This window comes from Mus caroli, unplaced genomic scaffold, assembly GCF_978045245.1.
Source record: "Mus caroli unplaced genomic scaffold, Mus_caroli_1 scaffold_10, whole genome shotgun sequence".
NCBI lineage: Eukaryota > Metazoa > Chordata > Mammalia > Rodentia > Muridae > Mus > Mus caroli.
This window is the reverse complement of record NW_028227265.1, coordinates 95,147,693-95,170,076: the sequence shown is the minus strand read 5'-3', so window position 1 is coordinate 95,170,076 and position 22,384 is coordinate 95,147,693. Positions and strand designations below refer to the sequence as shown.

Below are 22,384 nucleotides of genomic sequence, written 5' to 3'. Positions count from 1 at the left end.
CAGCCTCACGAACTGAATGACTCTTGGGACCTTCTATAGAGAGACAGTCTCTGTTGGACCAGTTGGACCAAAGTCTGTAAGGCACTCTAATAAATCCCCTGTATATATGTAAATTCCTCTTCAGAGCCCTGACTATGCAATCAAATTGATCAGCTTTTGCAGAAACTTTGTTTTTAATTCCAGAAGGAAATTTCACATTGGTTCATCCTGGAAATTTCCAATTAGTTTATAAGGCATCTCAATCATAAAGCAGACTCAAGAATCAAAGAAAGGTGGCTTAGTTGCTGAGTGATCATGTGCAAAGAAATAGCTACCATGAAAAGCGCTGCCTGTTATTCATACTTGGGACTGAACACCAGATCCTGCTTTAAATGGAGGTGAAAACATTTTTACTTAGCAGGATATGACAGTTACATAATGGGAACTTTGATTCAGCAATTTTTAATAAGTGGTAGAGGCAAAGTATTGAAAGCCTGACTGTTCCCCCAAAAGGAACTTGAATCCTCAATCCTTCGAACAGGACTGTACTTGTAATGGTCTACTCAGAAAGAGAAATGGTTGTTTACTCCCAGTTGTATTCTGGTTTAGGCGGTCTCAAAAGTAACTGTCCTGCCTGAAATGTGTGGCTTTTAGACATTTTGTGGTCACTCCTAGCTCTCTCTGTGACCTGAACAAGGCACATCACGGCAGAACAATGTTGCAACAGGAAAGAAGCAACTGCTGCTAGCAAAATCCAGATTAGGAAATACTTAACCATCACACATTTATTAGAAGTATAACAAAAAATTAACTCCAAGAAGTTTAGATGTAAAGATATCTGCATTAAAGTGACAGGGGTCTAAACCTGTCTTTCCCAAAGCAGAGAGGAGTAAATGAAGGGAGAAACCAGAGTTCAGAGGCCGAGCTTCATGTCTAACAACACCATTGCCTACTAGCTACTCAGAATATCAAAGCAGAGTTTAAAATGCAGACCCTTCAGGACAGTTCCTCCGAGTCTAAAGGTCAGCCCTCCACACCCAGCTGCTGCTACACTGCTGGGCGTCATCTATGCTCCATCCCAGCCACTTGCACATGAGCTTCACTGCAGCACTTCTCACAGCAGCTGAGCTATGGACAGCCTCAACGGCCTCCGACTTGCAAACATGTTTGTACACACAGTTGAGACAGCAGAGCAGGCCGTGACTATAAAAGTCATGTGGGTGTGTCATGGTACTCTTGGCACTACATTCTAGGAAGGCAAGAATGATATGTACAACAAGCAAAGGTGACAGTGGCAAACATCAGGAAAGTCACATGGTACTTTAGGGGTGTCAACTCGGATGCCTCAAAATGTACTTTTCAAGTTCGGAATCATCAAAGGTAGTTTAACTATTGGCATAAAATGTAACTGGGAATTCATGCTGTATGGTCAATGCAAACACCACAAGCCTCTCAGAATATGCAAACACGATACAAAGAACGGTATCAGGGAGGAAAAGGAACATATGAATATCCCAGAATGTAAATTAATGAGTACCATGGCCATTCAAACCTCCTTACTTTATTTCACTTATTTATTGAGACATGGCCTCAATATATAGCCTAGTTGGCCTCTAATACATGATCCTCTTGCCTCAACCTCAAGAGTCATAAATAACTTCTACTGTCTTTAACCAACTGAGATATGAGCCAACCTTACACCACTACATTTGGACTCTTCCCAGTCTACTGATAGACATTCTTCCTATCTCCTTTCCAAGTAGGCAGGCTACAAAAACTACAGCAGCTGACACAAAAGGTAGTTATAACACAGAAAGGGCCACATTCTCAATTGTATTCCGTATGAGCTGTGATATGTGAATTCCCTACTCAATTTCTATTTATGTAGCCAGATCTGTTCAGATTTAGGAACCACAACTTTAACCATGTTGTCTCATTTCATTTTTAACTATTAAATGTAGGCACCTACATTATTCTTACAAATTAAATAGAAAGTTAAACCTAATGCAAAGCCAGTGTGCCAAATACTAGAAAAATACAAAGTACTTCAGAATATATTATATTACCCACAGGCAATATTAGACAATTTAAAAATCTCTGAAGAGGAGGTGGTAAATGGGGTTGGGGGGTGAGGGCCTGCAGTTGGGATGTAAAGGGAATAAATAAATGAGGGAAAAGGTCTTGTTTAAGGGGCAAGCATAACAGTATTTAACAATATTAAAAACATCAACGATTATGCGAGTTTAGAGTCTCCAAGGGTTGGCTGTGGTGACACTGAAAGGAAAACTGAGGATCTATGTTCCATGTTCCCAAATATTTGTAAACAGCTTACTTCTCAGGGATGCAAATATTCACGTGCTAGACTGAGTTTCAAAAACTGAATCACATAGGACCCTTTAGATTTTTATAGATATCTTTATGTGTCTTAGCTAGGATTTTCTTGCTGTGAAGAGACACCATGACCAAGGCAACTCTTACAAAGAAAAACACTTAGCTTACAGGTTCAGAGGTTCAGTTCATTACCATCACTGTGGGAAGCATGGCAGCATCCAGGCAGCCATGATGCAGAAGGAGCTTAAAGTGCTGCATCTTTATCCCCAGGCTGTGTGCCACACTAGGCACTCTGGTTTGAGCACAGAAGACCTCAAAGCCTGCCCCAGAGTGACACAATTCCTCCAACAAGGCCACACCCTATGGGCTAAGTATTGAAACACATGAGTCTATAGAGACCATAACTACTCAGACCACCACAATATGTGTGAATGTTCTGCCTACATGTATGTTTGGGCACCATGTATATTCAGTGCCCCACAGAGGCCAGAAGGTTGGATTGCCTGAGACATTACAGATGGCCGTGAACTGCCAAGTGGGTGCCAGAAACTGAACCCTGGCCCTCTGAGCCATCTTTCTAACCCCAAGGAAAGTTATTTTTAAGTTATTTTTTTTAATACATGGAAATAGTCTTAGCTTTTTTCTACATTTATTGGGGGTGGAGACACAATGCAGAAGTAAGAGGACAATCACTTCTACATATGGATCCCAGGGATTAACAGGTCCTGAGGCCTGGTGACAAGTGTCTTTACCCACTGAGCCATCTCATTAGCCACTGTTGTTTGTTGGTTTTTTCCCCCCCAAGCAACAAAATTTTTCATTCTTTAGCAAAATATATACTAAAGAACCAAATTTAAACTAATACTCTTCAAGTTTAGAACTCTCATTAACAAACATGGGATTTAAGCAATGAGGGGGCGAAGAATGTAGCTCATTTGGTAGAAATGATGCAGCTACCATGCTGTGCATACCTACCATGCACAGTACCCTGGATTTGATTCCCAGCATTATGTAAAACCAAGCACAGTGAAAGCCTGCCTGTAATGCCAGCTCTGCAGGCAGAGGCAGGAGATCAGAAGTTCAAGGCCATCTTCGACTGGTTAGCTTAAGGCTAACGAATTACGTAAGACTGTCTCAAAACAAAAGATTGCTAAGTGACAGAGCCGTGTTTTTTCTCTTTAACTGAATATACAACAATGCTCCCTTGATTATACAGTGATAGTTTCTTCGACATAATACATATATATATATATACATACACACACATATATATTAGCGTAATATATAATGGCTTAAGTTATACCATTAAAAACTGTACAAAAACGTAAAAAGTGTTTTAGTTTTTTCATTCAAAATATGCTTTATTTACCAGAGCACAAAACAGTCAAGCTAATAGGGAGATTAAGTGTTACTATTATGGTAGGGGTTTTTTTAACCTATCAAGAGTTGATTTACTACTAGCTGTAAACATAAAATTTCAAGTAACCACTACTAATGTATATAATAATTTGGCTTGTTGAATTTAAGTTAGAATTAAGGGACAAGCATTTTCAATTTTGAGCAATGCCAGCTAAGTCATTTAGGTGCTAAACAATGAAAAGGAATGAGATTTAAAACAAGAACTAAATGTAACTTTCAAGTGGTTGCTACTGAGACAGCTCAAAAATTACTGGCGGGAACTGGCGAGCAAAGGGAACCCTAAGCAGGACACATGGGAAACACCACTGTTCTGAAGCCAGTTAATGATTGGGTGGGTGGGTGGGGGATTCTTCCCTAGGTCTCATGGAGCAAAATAGCAGCAAGGAAAGCCCAAACCCACCCCAAATTAATAACTTTAAATAACATTCTCCCTACATCATGAGGGGCTTGTACCTCAGGATGAGGAAGTGTGGGTGTGGACTAGTCCTGGAGTACCTGAGGACACCAGAGTCTTAAAGCATTGTATAGCTGCTTCAGGTTAGAACATATCAGAGGAGAGGAGTGCTGAAACGGTCTTGACCGTCAGAGAGTACCAAAGTCTACAGACCTCATTAACACAGCTGCTACAGCTGGGAAGCAAAGGCCTCCCTAGCCACCTTAGCTAGGAGTAACCACCATTCCCTAGGTCAGGGGTGGGGAGGGTGTGGCTTCAAGGTCAAAGTTCTTTTCTTTCTTTTCCTTTAAAGTGATTTTTAAAAGATTTCTTTATGTATTTTGAGTACACAAGTGCTCTGTCTTCATGCACACTAGAAGAGGGCAACAGATCCCATTACAGATGGCTGTGAGCCACTGTGTGGGTGCTGAGAAGTGAACTCAAGACCTTTAAGTGCAACTTAGAGGTTGCTTAGAGGTCTTGAGTTCTTAGAGGTCTCTTAACCACTGAACCACCCCTCCACAACACCCCCCAGAAAAAAGACAAATATACACAAAGTCAACCCATTTTTCAACAAAGGTCAAAATGATTTGAATGAGAATAATCCCCATAAGCTCATATATTTAATGTCTAGTCACAAGAGAGTGGAACTGTCTAGAAAGGATAGGAAGTGAAGCCTTGTTGGAGTATGGGTGTCACTGGTAGCAGGCTTTAAGGTTGCAAAAGTCCACTGCCAGGCCCTGTCTGTCTCTGTCTCTGTCTCCCCTCCCCTCTCTTCCTCCCTTCTCTCTGCCTGTCTCTGTCTCTCTTCCTGGAGATCAGGATAGCTCTCAGTTACTGCTCCAGTGCCATCTGCGCTGGTGTCCCTGCCTGCCAGCCTGCCTGCCTGCCTTCACACTCCCTGCTGGGATGCTAAGGGCCAACCTTCCCAACTGAATACTTTCATGTATAAACTGCCTTGGTCATGGTGTCTTCACAGCAATAGAACAGTAACTGAGACTGAGACTCGCTTGTGGGAAACAGTCTATTCAACAAATTATGCTGTAGCAGGAAAGTAATTTATAGTGTCAAGGGAAAACAGATCAATTATTGACCAGAGATGGTGGGAAGCAAGGGAAAGGAGGTACCAAAACTCCTAGAGTGGTGCACATGTTCATTTTGATCATAGTGGTTATTTCAGAGGTGAACAGGTGTATCAATACAAAAAGAAAAAAAAGGACTTAAAATACTCAATTTAAAATACTCAATTCATTAAGACTGAATGCTGCTTTTATGTATATTTAACGTAAACTTTCTGAGCATTTAACTAGATTAGAAACAGTTGATGGTAAAATTACTGAACTGAAAAACAATTTATTTTCACGAACACAACAGGAAAAGAAATGAACATAAGAGGCATGGGTGGACTCAAGTTCTACCACGTTGTGAACTGCGTTATAACTAAAACCAAACCAGACACAAACCATACTTACAGCTAATGTGTCAGCACTAATAGATCACTAATAGAAGACATAGTCAAGAACTCTCCACTCGTGTTGAAAAACCAAAACTGTCACAGACCTCAGAACAATGCCTACACATAGCTGGCAATACCAGAAACCATGCAAATTTGACAAACTAGCATTATCAAACTACATTTCAGTAATGTTTGTAAGCCTACCTTAAAATAGACAGATCTACTCTTCCTTATCACTGTGCCAACTCTAAGTAAATCATACACTTTTATTAATTTTTAACATTTGTCTTTCTTGTATATTTTTGTGAATGGAACATGCTGTGGTGTGTATTTGTGGAAGTCCAAGGGCAACCCTTTCTATCATATGGGTTTTGGAGATCAGATTTGGGTTGTCAGGCTTGGCAGCAAGGGCCTGTATGTAGCCACAAAGCCATTTTGCTGGGACCCCTCATTTAATTTCCTTAGTCACGGGAGATAAAAGCTATGTGTTTTGAGGACCAAAAGAGTGATCAGCTCTGTTCTATCAACACACTCATGCTCAGTAATGCACAAGCTTCTCTGGAGAACGTGAGATAAGCATTGCTTTGATGCCCAATGGTGTCTCTGTACTGAGTGATTATCGACATTCACTGAGTAAAGCAAGCTGCTTTCATCTTAATTAACATCCTTTGGAGAAATCTGAGACCATCACTGCACAATGCAGAGCCTAATGTGACCCACTTATAAAGCTCTTCCAAAATGGAAGTAAAAGGACAAATATTCTAATATAGTGAATAGGGAACTAGGTTGGGATTCCAGAGAAGAGTTTGAAAGTAATGAGTGTGTTTTAGCTTGGTCTTCTTACTCATAAGATATGTCCTAATATTCTGGAGATAGGCTATCCCATGAGGTTGCCTCTAACAAAGGTAACCAGAGTTTATGAAATGCGGTAGGGGGACTGATGATCCGAACTGTTACACTTCATTTTCCTCAATTTAAATGTAAAGGCCTGCTAATTGATACAGTTACTAACAAGCATTCCATGTGCTCAACATACCTGAGGCATGTGAAATTACTTCATGAACAGCAAAGTTTATGAACTCCAAATACAGGTTAAGCATTACTCACAGAGCTGGGTGTGGTGGTACAGACCCGATCATCCCAGCACTGGGGAGGCTGAGGCTGGAGGATTATCACTGAGTTTGAGGCTAGCCTAGGCTGCACAATGATAATCAGGCCAGCCAAAATTACACGGTAATGGTATTATCTTAAATAAAAAATGTGTGTGTGTGTGTGTGTATGTATGATGTATATATGTGTGTACACACAAACTCATGAAAATTGTTTAACTGAGATATACTTTAACTATAAACGTATTTCAGAACTCTAGCTTAAACAATGTTAAGAAGTATCAATAATGCTCTAGAAGCATTAAATATAGAAGTAGTATTTTGTATTGATTGTGCTTAATGAAAAGTATCAGTGACTTGATATCACCCATCTTTTAAATGTGGCTACTGGAAACTCCTTACCTTCATGTGTGCAGCATTACATATCTATTGGCAAGTGCTACTGAGATCACAGACTTGGCTCCTCCTAGATACCACTAGCCTGGAGCAGACACCGCCTGCCTCTAACGTGATGGCTCCATTATGCGGCTGACTTTGCATGCATCTTCTTAGGCTCACAAATACATACAGGAACTGCAGTGAAGCTGAGTGTTAAGCACATCCTTTCTGATCCCTTGAGACCAGGAGAATGGGAGCTGTCATCTCTTGCATTTCAAGGGAGACAGGAGCTTCTGCCTTCCTCTCTCATCTGGTTCTTCAGGCTGCTCAACTCCTGATTCGGTCATCTGGCCCTTTCTTTCAGTGTCATCCTTTTTGGTGAGTAGACAGGGGACAGGAAGGGCTGACAACTTGAATTTATCTTTCACTTTGCTGTCTTCAGCTTCCTGGATCTTTGCTGAAGTAGTTGGCTCTTACTTTCAACTTAACTGGTCTGTCTGGCAGAGGTACTTTAAAAAGCAGGGTGGTATCCTGCCCCTTCTAAGATGTTTAACAATAACCCTGACCTAGTCCCAGTACGAATCAGTAGCAATTCCTGACTGTGACAACTGAAACTGTCCCCACACTCTGCTACAAGAAAGAGCTCACCCTGGCTCTCTTCTCTTATGTTCTTCAGGACCCAAATTCCTGTAACACTCAGATACAAAGTGTAGCACATCTCCAAACAGTTTTATATGCCAGCTACTCTAATATTCTTAAGTTTACAATATAAAAACACAAGTAAATAGTAAAAAAGTAAAGTAAAATAATTATTAACAATCTATTACTTTGTCTTTGAGTGCCAACTTTATCAAAGCTATTTTATTACAAGGAATACAAGGTATTTTAATAAGACTTCTTAAAGAACAGACAGACTTCCTCAAAAAGAAAAGCAGAAGTGTGCCTATCCTGGTTAGAGCTACTGTTGTTGCTGTAATGTTGCCATGATCATGAGCTGGGGTGGAAAGGGTTTATTTCAGTTACACTTCCAGGAAAGAGTCAAACACTGACAGAAGTCAAGGCAGAAACTCAAAAGAGTGCAGAATCTTGGAGGCCTGTTGCTTGCTCCTGTCTTGGCTTACTGACTTCCTTGCAGGCTCTGATAGAAAGAACCAGGACCGCCTGCGCAGAGGTAAGCCCACCCACAATGGGCGGGGCCTCCCACAATAATCACTAATTAGGAAAATGCTCCACAGGCCTACCTGTGTAGAGGCATTTTCTCAATTTGGGTTCCTTTCTCGAAAATGACCCTAGCATAAAATTAGCCAACACACTGCCTAAAAAACTGCACTATCTTGCTATCTCCCCTCCTTTTCCATAAGCAATAAATATATTCATTGGCATCACCAAACTCTTAATTCCAAATTCTCACTAAAGAGAATGTAATCCATTTTGAGTCAGTGTCTGTTTCTAAAAGGTTTGTTCAGGAAAGCAGAAGGCGATACGCACAGTGATGATGGAAAGGTCTCCTAGGCAGGCATCTCAATGGTACTCACAGTAAGAACACATCTCAAGTTCAAAAGTGATGTCAGCGGGTTCATAAAATGGGGACTTCTGCTTTACACACCAGTCCATTATTTTTCTATTTATGACAAATATTGTAATGTTTATTACAAACAGAGTAGTGAAATTTCTTCTCAGACAAAAATTACCTTAATCTATGCTTGCAAAAACAACACTACAAAACATAAAAATTAAAGCGTTCTTCCCATCAGGTGACTAACATTATAGGTAAAATAAATGAAATGTAAATACATCTAATTTAGATTCCAGAATAAATAATGTCAAGACTCTAGAAACAAGCCTTAAATTGTGAAATAGTCATGAAGCAACCATTATACCAAACTCCAGGGCCTCAAGTATGCCGCTAAAAAAGTCTTTAATATAAAAATGTGCACAATGTCAAGATTCTGCTAATATCTACCATACATGCAGTAAACTAGTTCACCCTAGTAACTATTTACCTTTCTTTGTGTTATTACATAAATATCTGTCTATAACATTTCCCTGTACCTCAATGCTCAAAAGTTGGGTTCAACTGGGGGGGGGGGGGAGGCCCTACCTTTGCATAGACACATTCTCCTGTGTGTGATTTAATGAATTAAGTGCATCTCTTTCAGTGTTATGGCCAGACATTAGCATGAAGTTGTATGACTGAAAGGGTGTCGCTATGTGTCCCAGACTTTATACATTCATGTTAAGCTATAAACGAGGTGTCATTCTAATGTCAGTACCCTGAATCTCTTACCTACCTTACTTATCAATCTATAAGACCATAAGCTAAGATTGCCCTACAATTGTAACCCAAGCTTTCTTCCCCTATGTGAGTTCTAAAGGCCAGTTTTCACATCTGTCCTAAATACCTCTCCTGCTCCTATTACATCCCATGTCCTCCTCCTTATAATTCCAGCAACAATTAAATGCTTAAAATCATAATTCTGAAAAACATCATGGTTCCATCCTTCTGCTGTTCCCAGTCCCATACTCATGCCTTTAATCCCAGCACTCGGGAGGCAGAGGCAGGTGGATTTCTGAGTTTGAGGCCCACCTGGTCTACAGAGTGAGTTCCAGGACAGCCAGGGCTACACAGAGAAACCCTGTCTTGAAAAACCAAAAAAACAAAAACAAAAACAAAAACTGAGAGCCAAGTATGAACAGGAAATGTGTACTCTCCCTCACTCTCTAGTCAGACTCCACAGGATAGCAAGACAAATTAAGAAAATTTTGGCCTTGATACAAAATAAATATAGGTCTTGACAGACAGTGGGATATTTTGTAGAAAATCTTATTGATACTATCATATCAGGAAACAAACTATTAGACAACTCACACACAGCTTTAGGTCTGGACCCTGTTTAGAGGTAAAGTCTAGCACTGTCCAACTTGAAAAAGGCTGGCAGACTTAAGTAAGCCAAGTGCTACAGAGAACCCCTATCTTTTCAAGTCTATATAACAAGGATTATACTTGGCTTTCTAGGTTAGAGAGTAGAAAGCTTGGCTTCAAATCCCAGGCAAAGTGAGAAAACAGCTCTAATGTCCAGAGCTTCAGGTCACATGACATCATGCAATGCAACAACACCTCAGCACATCAAAGGCCATTGTCATACTACAACATCTTAAGCCACACAGCTCAGACACACTACTGTGAACTATCATGGACAGCCTATTCTAAAGTAACAGAAACATGTAATTCTTTTAACAGATATATTTCAAGATTAGGTGAAGACCAACATCACTGTAAAAACATGTTTTAGTTCCTCCTTTTCCTCTTAATTTAAGCATTTTATTTCTTATGATACTAATATGAATTTAAACTAGTGCTTTCCTATGAATTCTAATAACAATGAACAAATATAATATATGTGTGTATTATATATGTGTGTGCGTGTGTGTGTATATATATATATATATATACACATGAAAGAGAAAGACAATATAATCATTACCATTATCTAGAACCCTTCTACATAGCACCAAATTAATCAGGTCAATAAATAAATATCCGTATCTTCTTCAAAGCATTTGAACACCAGCAGGCAAGATGCTCAGAGTCAGTTATTCTGTCACAAGAAAAAATAATGTTACCATTCCTTACTGTTCTCTTTTTTAAGGATACTGTATGGAATTCTGACAATTAAGGTATTGTCCAAAAATGTTACACTAAAAAAGACCCAAGTTCACTGTATATGTGAAAAATTGATGCAAAGAAAAAAAAAAAAGAGAGAAGAAAACAAGATGAGCATTGTTCTGAAGGGAGAGAGAGGGAGTGAGGGAGAAAGGGAGGGAGGGAGGGACGGAGGGAGGGGGAGAGAGAGAGAGAGAGAGAGAGAGAGAGAGAGAGAGAGAGAGAGAGAGAGAGAGAGAATGGAATTAAATTCCCAAAGCTGGGCTGGAAATGGCTCTGTGGTGAACTCAGTGCTCTACCAGAAAGCCTGAGTCCAGGTCCCAGGACCCACCTATATCAGGCAGTTCACAACTGCCTATCATTGTCTCCAGGGAACCTGATGCTCTCTTCCGGTCTCTATGGGTATCTGTACTCCAGTACAGATACAGAGACACATAACTAAAAAATAAATTCTAAATAAGTCTCAAAGCTTTGTTAAATTTTCAACTCATTTTTCCGAGTATGGAAGCAAAAGAAAATAAATGTTCTTTGTAACTCACTGTGGATGACTCATGAACAGATAATGTGACAGACTAAAATCAAGAGTCCTAGTGTAGTAGTCAAATAGCTGAAGCTGCTGTGACTCTTATAGAAGCTGTAGCTTTCCAGGCCATTAGCCTAACGTGATTAAAACGTACTCAGACCTTAATGAAAGCTATGCTCTGTAAGGCAGTGTGCTTCTAGAGTCCTACTTGCTTCCCTACGCCACCTAAGAACTGTTAATAGATCACAGCTATACACGCATATAAAGTAGATATACAAGTCCAACATTTACAGACAATTACAAAGACACTGACTATAATTATTATGCACAGTCTTATCATTTATTAAAGAAGAAAGCAAACTTGCATACTGATGAGATTCAAGTGCTTGTTGACTGTTCTCTAATGGCTTATGTTTTTGCCTGGTGGTGCACAGTAACCCAGTACTGGAGAGGGAGAGGTAGAAATCAATAATTCAAGGTCATCTCCCTGGTTAGTAAAGTTCACAGCCAGCCTGGACTATGAGACCCCTGTGTCAACAAGACACACACACACACAGTCTACCTAACACATCTTTTGGAAATGATCAGTATTTTGATTTTATCATCATCAATGCTGAGAATGTTTCTTAGCATAAATATGTAGTAGCAAATGGCATATGTTTAGGACTATTTCAGAAATTGATTGGTTTCTTTGGAAAAAACCACAAAAATATTATGGGAATATGTCTTCATTTTAATCCCAGGTGTGGGTGGGACAGGGGCTGCTTCAGACTGTTCACAGCAGCTGACTATGATTGGCCTCATGCCCTAACAGGGACGTGATTTTACCAGCTGCAGATAGTTTCTGCGATTGTGTGACATTGGGAATTCTGGGTACTTTTCAGAGGGTATATAAATGCAAGGGCCCCAATAGACAAGGTGGGTTACTGGATGTTGGTTGATGTTGTTAAGTAGTCATGTGCAAAGAAAGAAGAAACAACAAGAAGAAGAAATTAGATATCCTGACAGCAAAGATCAAACTTGCCCTAAGGAACTCAATGCCCCTACTCAGCAGGAAGTAGTCTAATGATAATGTTACCCCCATCCCCTCTATCCTTTTTCCTCTCCTATTTAGTGGTAGGGAGTTCAAAGAGTGGAAGAAAAGGGATGGAAAGGGTAGAAGAAAGAAGAACCACAAAGTAGGCAAAGTCCCACTACAGGATGCCCTCCTTTGTTGTTTGTTTTTGTTTTATTTTGTTTGACAGAATCTAACAGCCCAGGGTAGCTTCAATTCTATTACATATCCAAGGGGGCCTTGAGCTCCTGATCCTGTCAAGGATCCCAAGATTTACAGCCAGGAACTATCACACTTGGTTGATTGGCTGCCCCTTCTTTATAGAAAAGCAGCCACAATCAAAAGTCAAGACGTGATCAGAATCAACACTCAGCTACTTATCCTGATGATTACTTGAAAAAGACACATAATTACCTGACAGTAGACTGTGTTTGTGCTTGAATATAAACATGTGTCTGGTAAAATGCAAATTCAATTACTTTAAACTCACTGACACTCCTATAGGGTGTAGCACCACTAGATCAGTAGACTGTACTCTTCAATGAGAATTTTAGTTATTTGAAATCCTAAGTGAAGGATTAAGCATAAGGTTAAAATCGAAGTGTAGAATGGTCCTACAATCATAGTACCACTCTATTTCATGGTCCTGTCAGCAGATCACAAGAGTCCTCAATTACTCTGTGAGTGAAATCGTCTCAACTGCTGACAATTCCATATATTATCAACCGACAATCTAACAAGTTCGGTTAAATCCAGTTGTTAAGTTTATGCTGCCTAATTTCATGAATATATATGTGCACACATGTGTAAAAAAATACATATATAAACTAGACTTTAAATTGTAATACTTTTAACTTTTCTTCTGAATAAAGGGTCCTACCAGAAATAGAATGGTACTGCAGTTGATAGTGTATTTGGCTGAATAAATCTGAGCTTATCTGGTGAAATGATCAAAGCTAAGGCATGCCAGTTATTTTCTATACAGCAAAGAGGGGGGATGGGGGAGAGAGAAAACAAATACAGAAACTTTAATGGGAAAAAAATACTAAAAATTCTATTACATGTTAAAGAATTTACTGATGATCTAATTTAGGGTAGAAAAACTGAGGATTGCAGTTAATTGTTTTTACTAGTTCATTTATTATCTTTATATACGTTGCCTAATCTCTTCCTAGACAGCATAGATCTTGAGTAAATATAAACACATCTGAAACAAATCATATAATGCAAAGGAAAAGTACATCAGACTATGTTATTTTCAACTAAGTAGAGGGAGCTGTAGCCTATGGAACATGTCCTATTCAGCTATTACACTACGCGTCCATGCACAGCATACTAAGGGCTTTACTTGAGTCGTTTCATCCACCTTTGAAACTGTGTGATGATGTTCTTACCTCTAATTCAATCCTGAAACACGTAATTCACAAAAAGACCCAGGTTTCTTTGATTTCAACCACTATGACAAAATGCCTTGGAGCCTGGAAAACAAGCCGAACTGTGGCAGCCTGAATTTGGGACTCTACAACAGAACAAAATACCCAAGAGCTGTTTGAATGAACAAAGCAAGCAAGCATCAGGAGCTTTGTTCCAGAAAACCCTGTCCCAGCAGGGAGTGGTAGCCGTTAACCCCAGCATTTGGGATTAATGTTTGATGCTAATCTGGTCTACATGAGTTTCAGGACAGCTAAAGGTACATGTTTTGAGGCACTATCTAAGAAATGAAGCATCCTGTCACACACACAGGGTAGCCTTTCTTACTCACCGACAGCTAAGGAGCTGCTTTTTATCAAGGGAATTACAGGTGAATCAAATTCTGCCAAAAGTCTTCATAACTTCATAACACTATTCCACTGTCTTCAGGGCTTCATGGTGTAAACAAACAAAAAATCCTTTGCCTAATTTTTTTCTCTGTGTAGGCAACTTATCCTCAGTGGGTCTCAATCTGGCCTGGGATTCAATAAGCTTTTTCAACATTAAGATGCATTTTCTTATTATCATTTATTTATTACTGACTTCTTTATCAGTTCTTATATCTTTTCCATCTGGAACTCCTATAACACGTAAGCTTTTAAAATAATATTGACATTCCTAGATTTACCTTATTCTTCGGGATTTCCACATCTTAACATGTTCGTATTCTGGTCTGCATTTGGGGATATTTCTCACAGAACATCAAAACTACTAGCATTTTCTTCATCTACTGAGATTGTGTGTATTCGCGCACTCGTACACTTACACACACTCTTACTTCTGCCCCTAGCAGTAGGATTAGAGAGGCATGCTACCACACCCAGCTCTATCGGGGCCTGGGGATCTCAAGTCAGGCCCTAATCCTTGCACAGCAAGCCATCTTTCCAGCTTTTCAATGTTTTACTTTGAAACAGATTAAGGTGGTCTTTGGCCCTAAAGTCTCCTAAATTTAATGTTCCTAGAACAGGAGTTGTATGTGTCCAGGCTTGTGTTTATTTTTTTAAAGCTATCCTGGACACACACACACACACATACACAAACACACACACACATACACACACACACACACACACACACACTATTCTCTATTTTATGCTATGGTTAAAACAGGGCGTTATTTTTCATTTTGCTTACAAAACTTCTGGTCTAGATGTTGAAGTATCAAGACAGTAAGAATCCTGTATGTGTTAGAAAACCGGGGGCTGGTGAGATGGCTCAGTGGGTAAGAGCACCCGACTGCTCTTCCGAAGGTCCAGAGTTCAAATCCCAGCAACCACATGGTGGCTCACAACCATCTGTAACGAGATCTGGCGCCCTCTTCTGGAGTGTCTGAAGACAGCTGCAGTGTACTTATATATAATAAATAAATAAATCTAAAAAAAAAAAAAAAAAAAAAAAAAAAAAGAAAACCATGCACCCCTACATTCTTAAAATTCTTTGATTTCAGGACAGCAAGATGGCCCAGTAGGTAAAGGTTCTTGCTATGTAAGTCTGGTGACCTGGGTTTGATCATGAGAACCCATGTAAATGCAGAGAACAGACTCTACAAAGCTGTCATCTGATCTTCACACATGATGTGCGTATTGCGCCCGCACACATGCGCATATGAACTGCTATGGAACAGGCAAGCTAACCTTTCCCAGATCACTCAGCTCTTTAAAGAGAGATCTTAAGACTCTCAGGGTACAAGGATAGACAGCACATATAGAAAAAACATGAAGGAATTAATACAGACCAAAGTTTACTTCAAGTTGAAATGACAGGAAAGTATAGGATAAACCTCAAAAACCAAACCCCTACACAGTAGAAGGAAATTAACTGTTCTTTTTTTTTTAATTAGGTATTTTCTTCATTTACATTTCTAATGCTATCCCAAAAGTCCCCCATACCCTCCCCCCCCCACTCCCACTTCTTGGTCCTGGCGTTCCCCTGTACTGAGGCATATAAAGTTGGCAAGACCAATGGGCCTCTCTTTCCAATGATGGCCAACTAGGCCATCTTCTGATACATATGCAGCTAGAGACACGAGCTCCGGGGGGTACTGGTTAGTTCATATTGTTGTTCCACCTAAAGGGCTGCAGATCCCTTCAGCTCCTTGGGTACTTTCTCTAGCTCCTCCATTGGGGGCCCTGTGATCCATCCAATAGCTGAGTGTGATCATCCACTTCTGTGTTTGCTAGGCCCCAGCATGGCCTCACAAGAGACAGCTATATCTGGGTCCTTTAAGCAAAATCTTTAACTGTTCTTTAGTAGGAACATCATAGCCAGGCTATTACTAGCACATAATTAAAAAATCGATTGCTACAAATGATTCTTTAATATCCGCACAGCTATATGGTCAGAATCTACCACCAGAGAACAGAGCACCTGGCTGACAGAAAAGTCACTCCAAGCCAGGAATGGAACAAAGCCGACCTGACCCCAAACAGTTTCTGTATTCACGTGGCATGTGTTCAATAAATACTTATTTTCATTTTCTGGGGATTATATTCTGAGGACAGGAAGAAATGAACAAGCTTTAAAAAGAGAAAATAAGCTGACTTCTAAAATACACTTGGGTTGTTATACACCATAATAGAATGGCATAAAAATTTGAGCAAACCCCATTACTGTCGCAAACAGTTCGTTTATTTTTACAAGCATTTAAAGTTGAATTTTACAAAAATTATCTATATTTTCTCCTTGTATGATAGCTAAAAAGTAGCAATGAAAGAAACAGATTAAAGACTGTTGACATGACTTTTTTATCATAAAAGGACAGAGTTGGGGGGTGGCCAGGTGAGGGGGGGAAAAAGGGCAGAGGAACCAAAGTATAGAAGTTAAATTTTACATTTTAATAATGGTAGAACTAGTAATTAATAATAGGCATTATTATTGTTGAATATGTAGTATAGCTATTACCCTTCCAAGTATCATGTATTGGTAATGTGGTGAAGAACAGGGAGAATTTTGTAGACTATTCCTTTCTGCACATCATTAAAACATGGTGATTGTGGAAAACTGGAGAGTCGAGGATATAAATGAGAACCTGTGCCCCAGCTTTTGCCCCAATGCTTTCCTAGGTAGTAGTCACGTGCTTTGGCTCTACCCTTATGATTTGTCAATCGTATTAGCTATTTACAATCAGAGACATAATAAATCAGGGTAGCAGTCTGTCAACTAGGTGAATGCATTTTTAAATCAACTTTATACACCAGCCTCAAAACGACCAGACTCAGACAAAAAAAAAAAAAAAAGAAAAGAAAAAGGACAGGTTTCCTATTTTGTCCAGCTATGCGTCACAAGTATATTTCAGGATTTAAGTATGCTTGAGTTCATGAAGTATAACATATGCTATCAGAGCTTTTTCAAAGGCATACTAAGAGGCTCCCAAAAGTTAAAAAATTAAATATAGAGAAGAGTTTTTTGAGGCAAAGTTTTACTATGTAGACCAGACGGGTTTCAAACTTGGGAGTCACCCTGCCTCCACCTCCCAAGTGCTAAGATTAAAGGTCAGTACCACCACGCCAGGCTACAGGTCCATCTTGATTGCAGTAGGTACTTTAACAGTAGCTACACCTTGGCTATATTTTGATAACAGTTTCAAAGGTACCCTTCCCCTCCTTTCAACTTTTACAATTCACAAGAACTTAACCTGAGGGCCGGTGCTACGTGCAGAGCCTGTTGAGGACTACAGGAAGTGGTGGTTGCAGGGGCCCATTCTTTACAGGTTATAAGGCCTCCATTTATATTATTTTCAACATAGGCAACATTAAAGAAAACACTTCATTATCTGATTTTTGGTACAGAGATTAAGATGGAGAAAGGATTCTAACTTTAAAAAAAAAAAAAATCCAAGTACTGACAAAATAAAAAATCCAGAGGGGTATAAATAGAAAAATACTGTAGTGGAGACTAGAACAAATGTTTTTAGGGACTGAAAAGAACATGAAATTCTGTGACCAATGACTAAGAAAAACCCAGTGCATACAGTGTCAGGTGAGGTAACAACAGAAGCTAAAAGGCTACATAGACAAAAACAATTACGGGGTTCAACAACAGCTATCACATATGAAAAGGAGGCCAGAATAGAGATCAGAGAGGATGCGCTAAGTTCAGGTATGTCAGGTAGTTGTACAAATGGGTTGATCGGTCATGGCTGTATTAGTGCAAGGCTCAGGAGGAAAGGAGACACTCATCTGAACTTAACAGGTGGCAAGGCACTAAAAGGATAGTCAAAGCATCACGCCAAAAATGCTAAAGTGACTAAGGAATAATGGCAGAGAACTTGACAGAAAACTACAATTTCTGGAGACCACAACAAAGGCTATGAGGGAATAGTTGTAATCACTATCAAGGGAAATTTTAACCAGAATATGTTAAAATGGCCTATATACTTTAGCATAAAGAATATGTTGCAATAAAATGTTGATACCCACAGAGACAGAGCCACCATTCTGTCATGCAGAAAGAATACTAAGTCTGCCGTGGGCTAAACACATTTCAACCATCTGAAGGATAAGAAATAGAGATCCACAGGAGACTAAGCATTTGTCTTTCAAGAGGTTGAATTAGCTTACAAAGTAGAAATGGTAATGCAATAAGGCAAAATCTTAAAATAGTTGGAAAGTTGAATTCTCTGCAACTGCTTTCCCTCAGTCCTAGTCTGTTTTCTACTTTTGTCATAAATATCGAAAGCAATCTAGGGAGAAGAGGGTTTATTTCGGTTTACAGTCCATCATGAAGGGAAATCGAGGCAGGAATTCTTTTTTTTTTTTTTTTGGTTTTTTTCGAGACAGGGTTTCTCTGTATAGCTCTGGCTGTCCTGGAACTCACTTTGTAGACCAGGCTGGCCTGGAACTCAGAAATCCGCCTGCCTCTGCCTCCCGAGTGCTGGGATTAAAGGCATGCGCCACCACGCCTGGCGAGGCAGGAATTCAAGGTAGAACAGAAGCGGACACCATGGAGGAATGCTACTACTTACGGCTTGCCCTCCATTGCTGGCTAAGCCTGTTTTCTCATACATTCCAGAACTACCTGCCCAGGGATGGCATTGCCCATTGGGGACTGGGACCTCTCACACATCATTAATCAAGAAAATGTCCCCACAGAATTGCCTATAGGCCAATCTGATGGAGGCTTGTGTCAAGTTGAACAAAGCAAAACCAAGCACACACAGTTCGGCTTGAACTACTGGATTTGAAACATACCTAAGGCTTTCCAGTAGTTACAAACTAATCATTGTTCCAATTTTAGCCAATTAAAGACATTTGTCAAAATATTTGATGATTTTCTCTAAATCAACCTACAATAATCAAATATGTCATCTGGTTCAGTAAGAATTTATACTTGTATGGCTCTCACTGATGCAAAGTTAAATGTAGCTATTTAGGCTGCAGAGAATAATTAGTCAGAATTTACATCTTCTACACGGCTGACACTGAGTTGCCTCACTGAGGGAGCCAATTCGAATCTTATTCTTAACCACCTTTGGACTCACCTCACTACTTCCCTTCCAGGGAACAGAATTCCTCTAGAAGCCATAAGCCTTTATATATGCTGAGGCAGCACTAGTTACATCACAGTTGAAAGCACAAGAGTAACCTTAAGTTAAAACTTAAACAGCGACAATACAGCACTAATACTCACCAATACAGACATCAATTTTCCCTTTAATGGCAGCTTCATGCAGAGGTGTATAGTTCCAGTTATCTCTGGCATTTGGATCTGCTCCTTGACACAGTAACAGACTCACAACCTCAGCATGGCCGAAAGAGCAGGCATTATGAAGTGGGATGAGACCCCCATCATCACGGGCATGGACATTAGCACCCATCTGCAGCAAGTGTTCTACAACATCCTTCCTTCCAAAACCTGCAGAAAGAAGCAAAATGTTCTATACGTTAAGTTAAATCCTTAACGAGATCCACACCCATGTGCTGATCCTACCCTCTACCCTACCATTTACTTTTTACTATATACTATATATGACTTATAGTATTCTACTATATTACTATATACTGTATATGACTTATAGTATTCTACTATATTACTATATACTGTATATGACTTATAGTATTCTACTATATTACTATATACTATATATGACTTATAGTATTCTACTATATTACTATATACTACTATATGACTTATAGTATTCTACTATATTACTATATACTGTATATGACTTATAGTATTCTACTATAGTAAAAAGGCTAAGACAAAACAAGCAAAAACATTAGCTTTGTTCAAACTGACCTTTCCATTTCCAAAAGGGCAATGTTCCTTGCTACTGAGTGGCTGACTCAGAAACCATTTCTAATGGCTTGCTGTGGCAGGCCACTGTGTCAGAAATGCAAGTGAATGAGGTGACTTCTGCCCAACAGTGTTACGACATGTAACAAAATCACATTCATAGGCTTCCATGTACTTCATACTTAAAAACTGCTAACAAAAATGTTCTATTTAAGTCCTTTAAATATCACAACACTACTGGGTAGTATCAGAATCTGAATGAAGGTCTCAGAATACTACTAGGGTGCACCCAGGCCAAACTGTGTGCAACAGGTAGTTCAAGAAAGCTATCTGTGACAGGATTACAAATCTGAGAAAACAAGGTGTAAAGTGAGACTAGTCGCATCTAAGCATACAGAAGCAGACTGTGAACAAGTGTCACAGTCTAGGGCTAGAAAAGGAGGAAGGGGAACAGCAGGCTAGGACCCGAAGCAGTGTAATGACCAAACAGGTAATGCTGTGGCAGAAGGCAGGAACCACAGACAACATTAGGCAAAGTGTAACTTGAGAATTTAGTGAGACCAAGAGGAAGGGAAATGGCCACTGATAAGGACAAACTGTGAGCTACAGTGCAATGGACTAAAGGCGGAAACTGTACATGACAGCACTTACTGACCCACCCCACTCTGTGGCTGTGCGGCACTAATTCCACACTACTACTTACTTGATCAACTTAGAAACTGGCATGTTAAATAAAACTAAAGGGTAATGAAACAGTCAGATCTTCCTCCATTTCATTCATACACTAAAGAAATGAGGACCATGTGAAAAATAGAACAACAACAACAAAAAAATGTGTCTTCCATGCTATCTATAGAAATTCACTCGTTTTCAGGAAAGCCAAGTACTAAGGAAGTCTCCCAAAATTTAAAAGAATAAAATAAAATAAAATAATAAATAAAAGGATTTCATAGACATGTATTACAAAGTCAGAATTCTACTGCTCCTGGACAGGGGTAGCTCAATTTTATATCAGAATAGTGAAACTAGAGAGAGCTGGCCATGTGTCCTGGCACAATAGTACCGAGCAGTGGTAGAGTTCCTACAGTCTCGGCTCTGTTCCTCCCTCTACCATCACAACCCAACCCTTCCCATTCTGAGAAGCGAGGCTCCTGAGGAGTTTGAAGGGTTGTTGCTTTGTTCCTATTGGGACAGAAAAGACAATGATGGATTAGGTGACATCAGTCAGGTCAGGCCACTGGCATTCTGCGAGCCCAGGTAAGGAGCTTGTATTTGAGGAAGGGTCTATCCAGTGGTCTATCTATGCTAGCTGATGTCAACAGCAGGCATGCGAAGATGAGACCCAGAGGACTAGTAAGGTCGTTTTATTGGAAAGGAACACAGGCAGCTCCGAGTGAAACCCCTAAACCATTACAGAGTCACCTGGCTCATGCTCACTTAGCAATGGCGTCAGAAACCGCTTGAAAGCCTGCCTGTCCACTTTAGCATTCTCTGCCTAATCTGTTTGTGCTTGTAAGAGTGCTACAACTCTGAGCTGGACACATGATTTTCAGACAAGAAAGAAAGGCATGGACACAGAATATTTAGTAAGTCAGAAAGTGTCTTCATTTAAGTATGCCTACCTATGCTTTCCTAGCCAAAAATGTGTCACCTGCCCACTTACAAAAACAGGCTGAAAAACAAGTCTTTTATAGCTGAGCACACATCTGTCTCAAGAAAATCAACTAATCTACTGGTGAGGAATTAGAAGATGAATTCAGGGAGAATAAATAACAGCATCTGCCATCACTTCTGTAAGTCATGGGTAGAAATTTGTTTCAAGGACCTGAGAAATGATTTGTAAGCAAAATCACTTAATGCTATTTGAGTCTTTAAAAAGTTTTCAGATAGCTGAATGAGATGTTCACTTTAAATCAACTCTGCACAAACTAGAGTCACCTGGGCCGGGAGCTGTACCCGACCAAGTGCCTTAGCTGAGCTGGGAGCACCGTGTGAACAGTGCATTCCCCTAGCAACCCAGATGAAAGGGGCATGGAGAAGGAACGCTGTCCCGCTAACTTGGCCTTCCCTCCTTTGCTGCTTCAGTTCCTCCTGACAGCTGCAGCTCATTCCTGCACTGATGGGAGACCAAAGTCTCCAGAACACGCCAGGTTTGGGGCACCAGACTGGGACAGCTTAAGCACCCAGCCTCAAGGCTGAGCAACTACCAGTCCTCGATGTCTCAAGTAAGACAATTGTTCTATCTCACTGTTAGTGGATACAATAATAACAATAATAAATTCTATCTGTTCTTCTCCTCCAGGAAACTCTAATACACTATATAAAACTGAGCAC

General features: G+C 39.9%; 1 protein-coding gene across 1 annotated transcript in view; it reads right to left on the bottom strand.

The window, feature by feature from the left end:
• The window catches only part of Tnks (tankyrase), a 141,223-nt gene that overhangs the window by 96,168 nt on the left and 22,671 nt on the right, over positions 1–22,384 (bottom strand). The window contains exon 2 of the mRNA XM_021169245.3: positions 19,445–19,669. Coding sequence (XP_021024904.1) covers positions 19,445–19,669 — 225 coding nt within the window. The remainder of the gene's footprint in view (positions 1–19,444; positions 19,670–22,384) is intronic.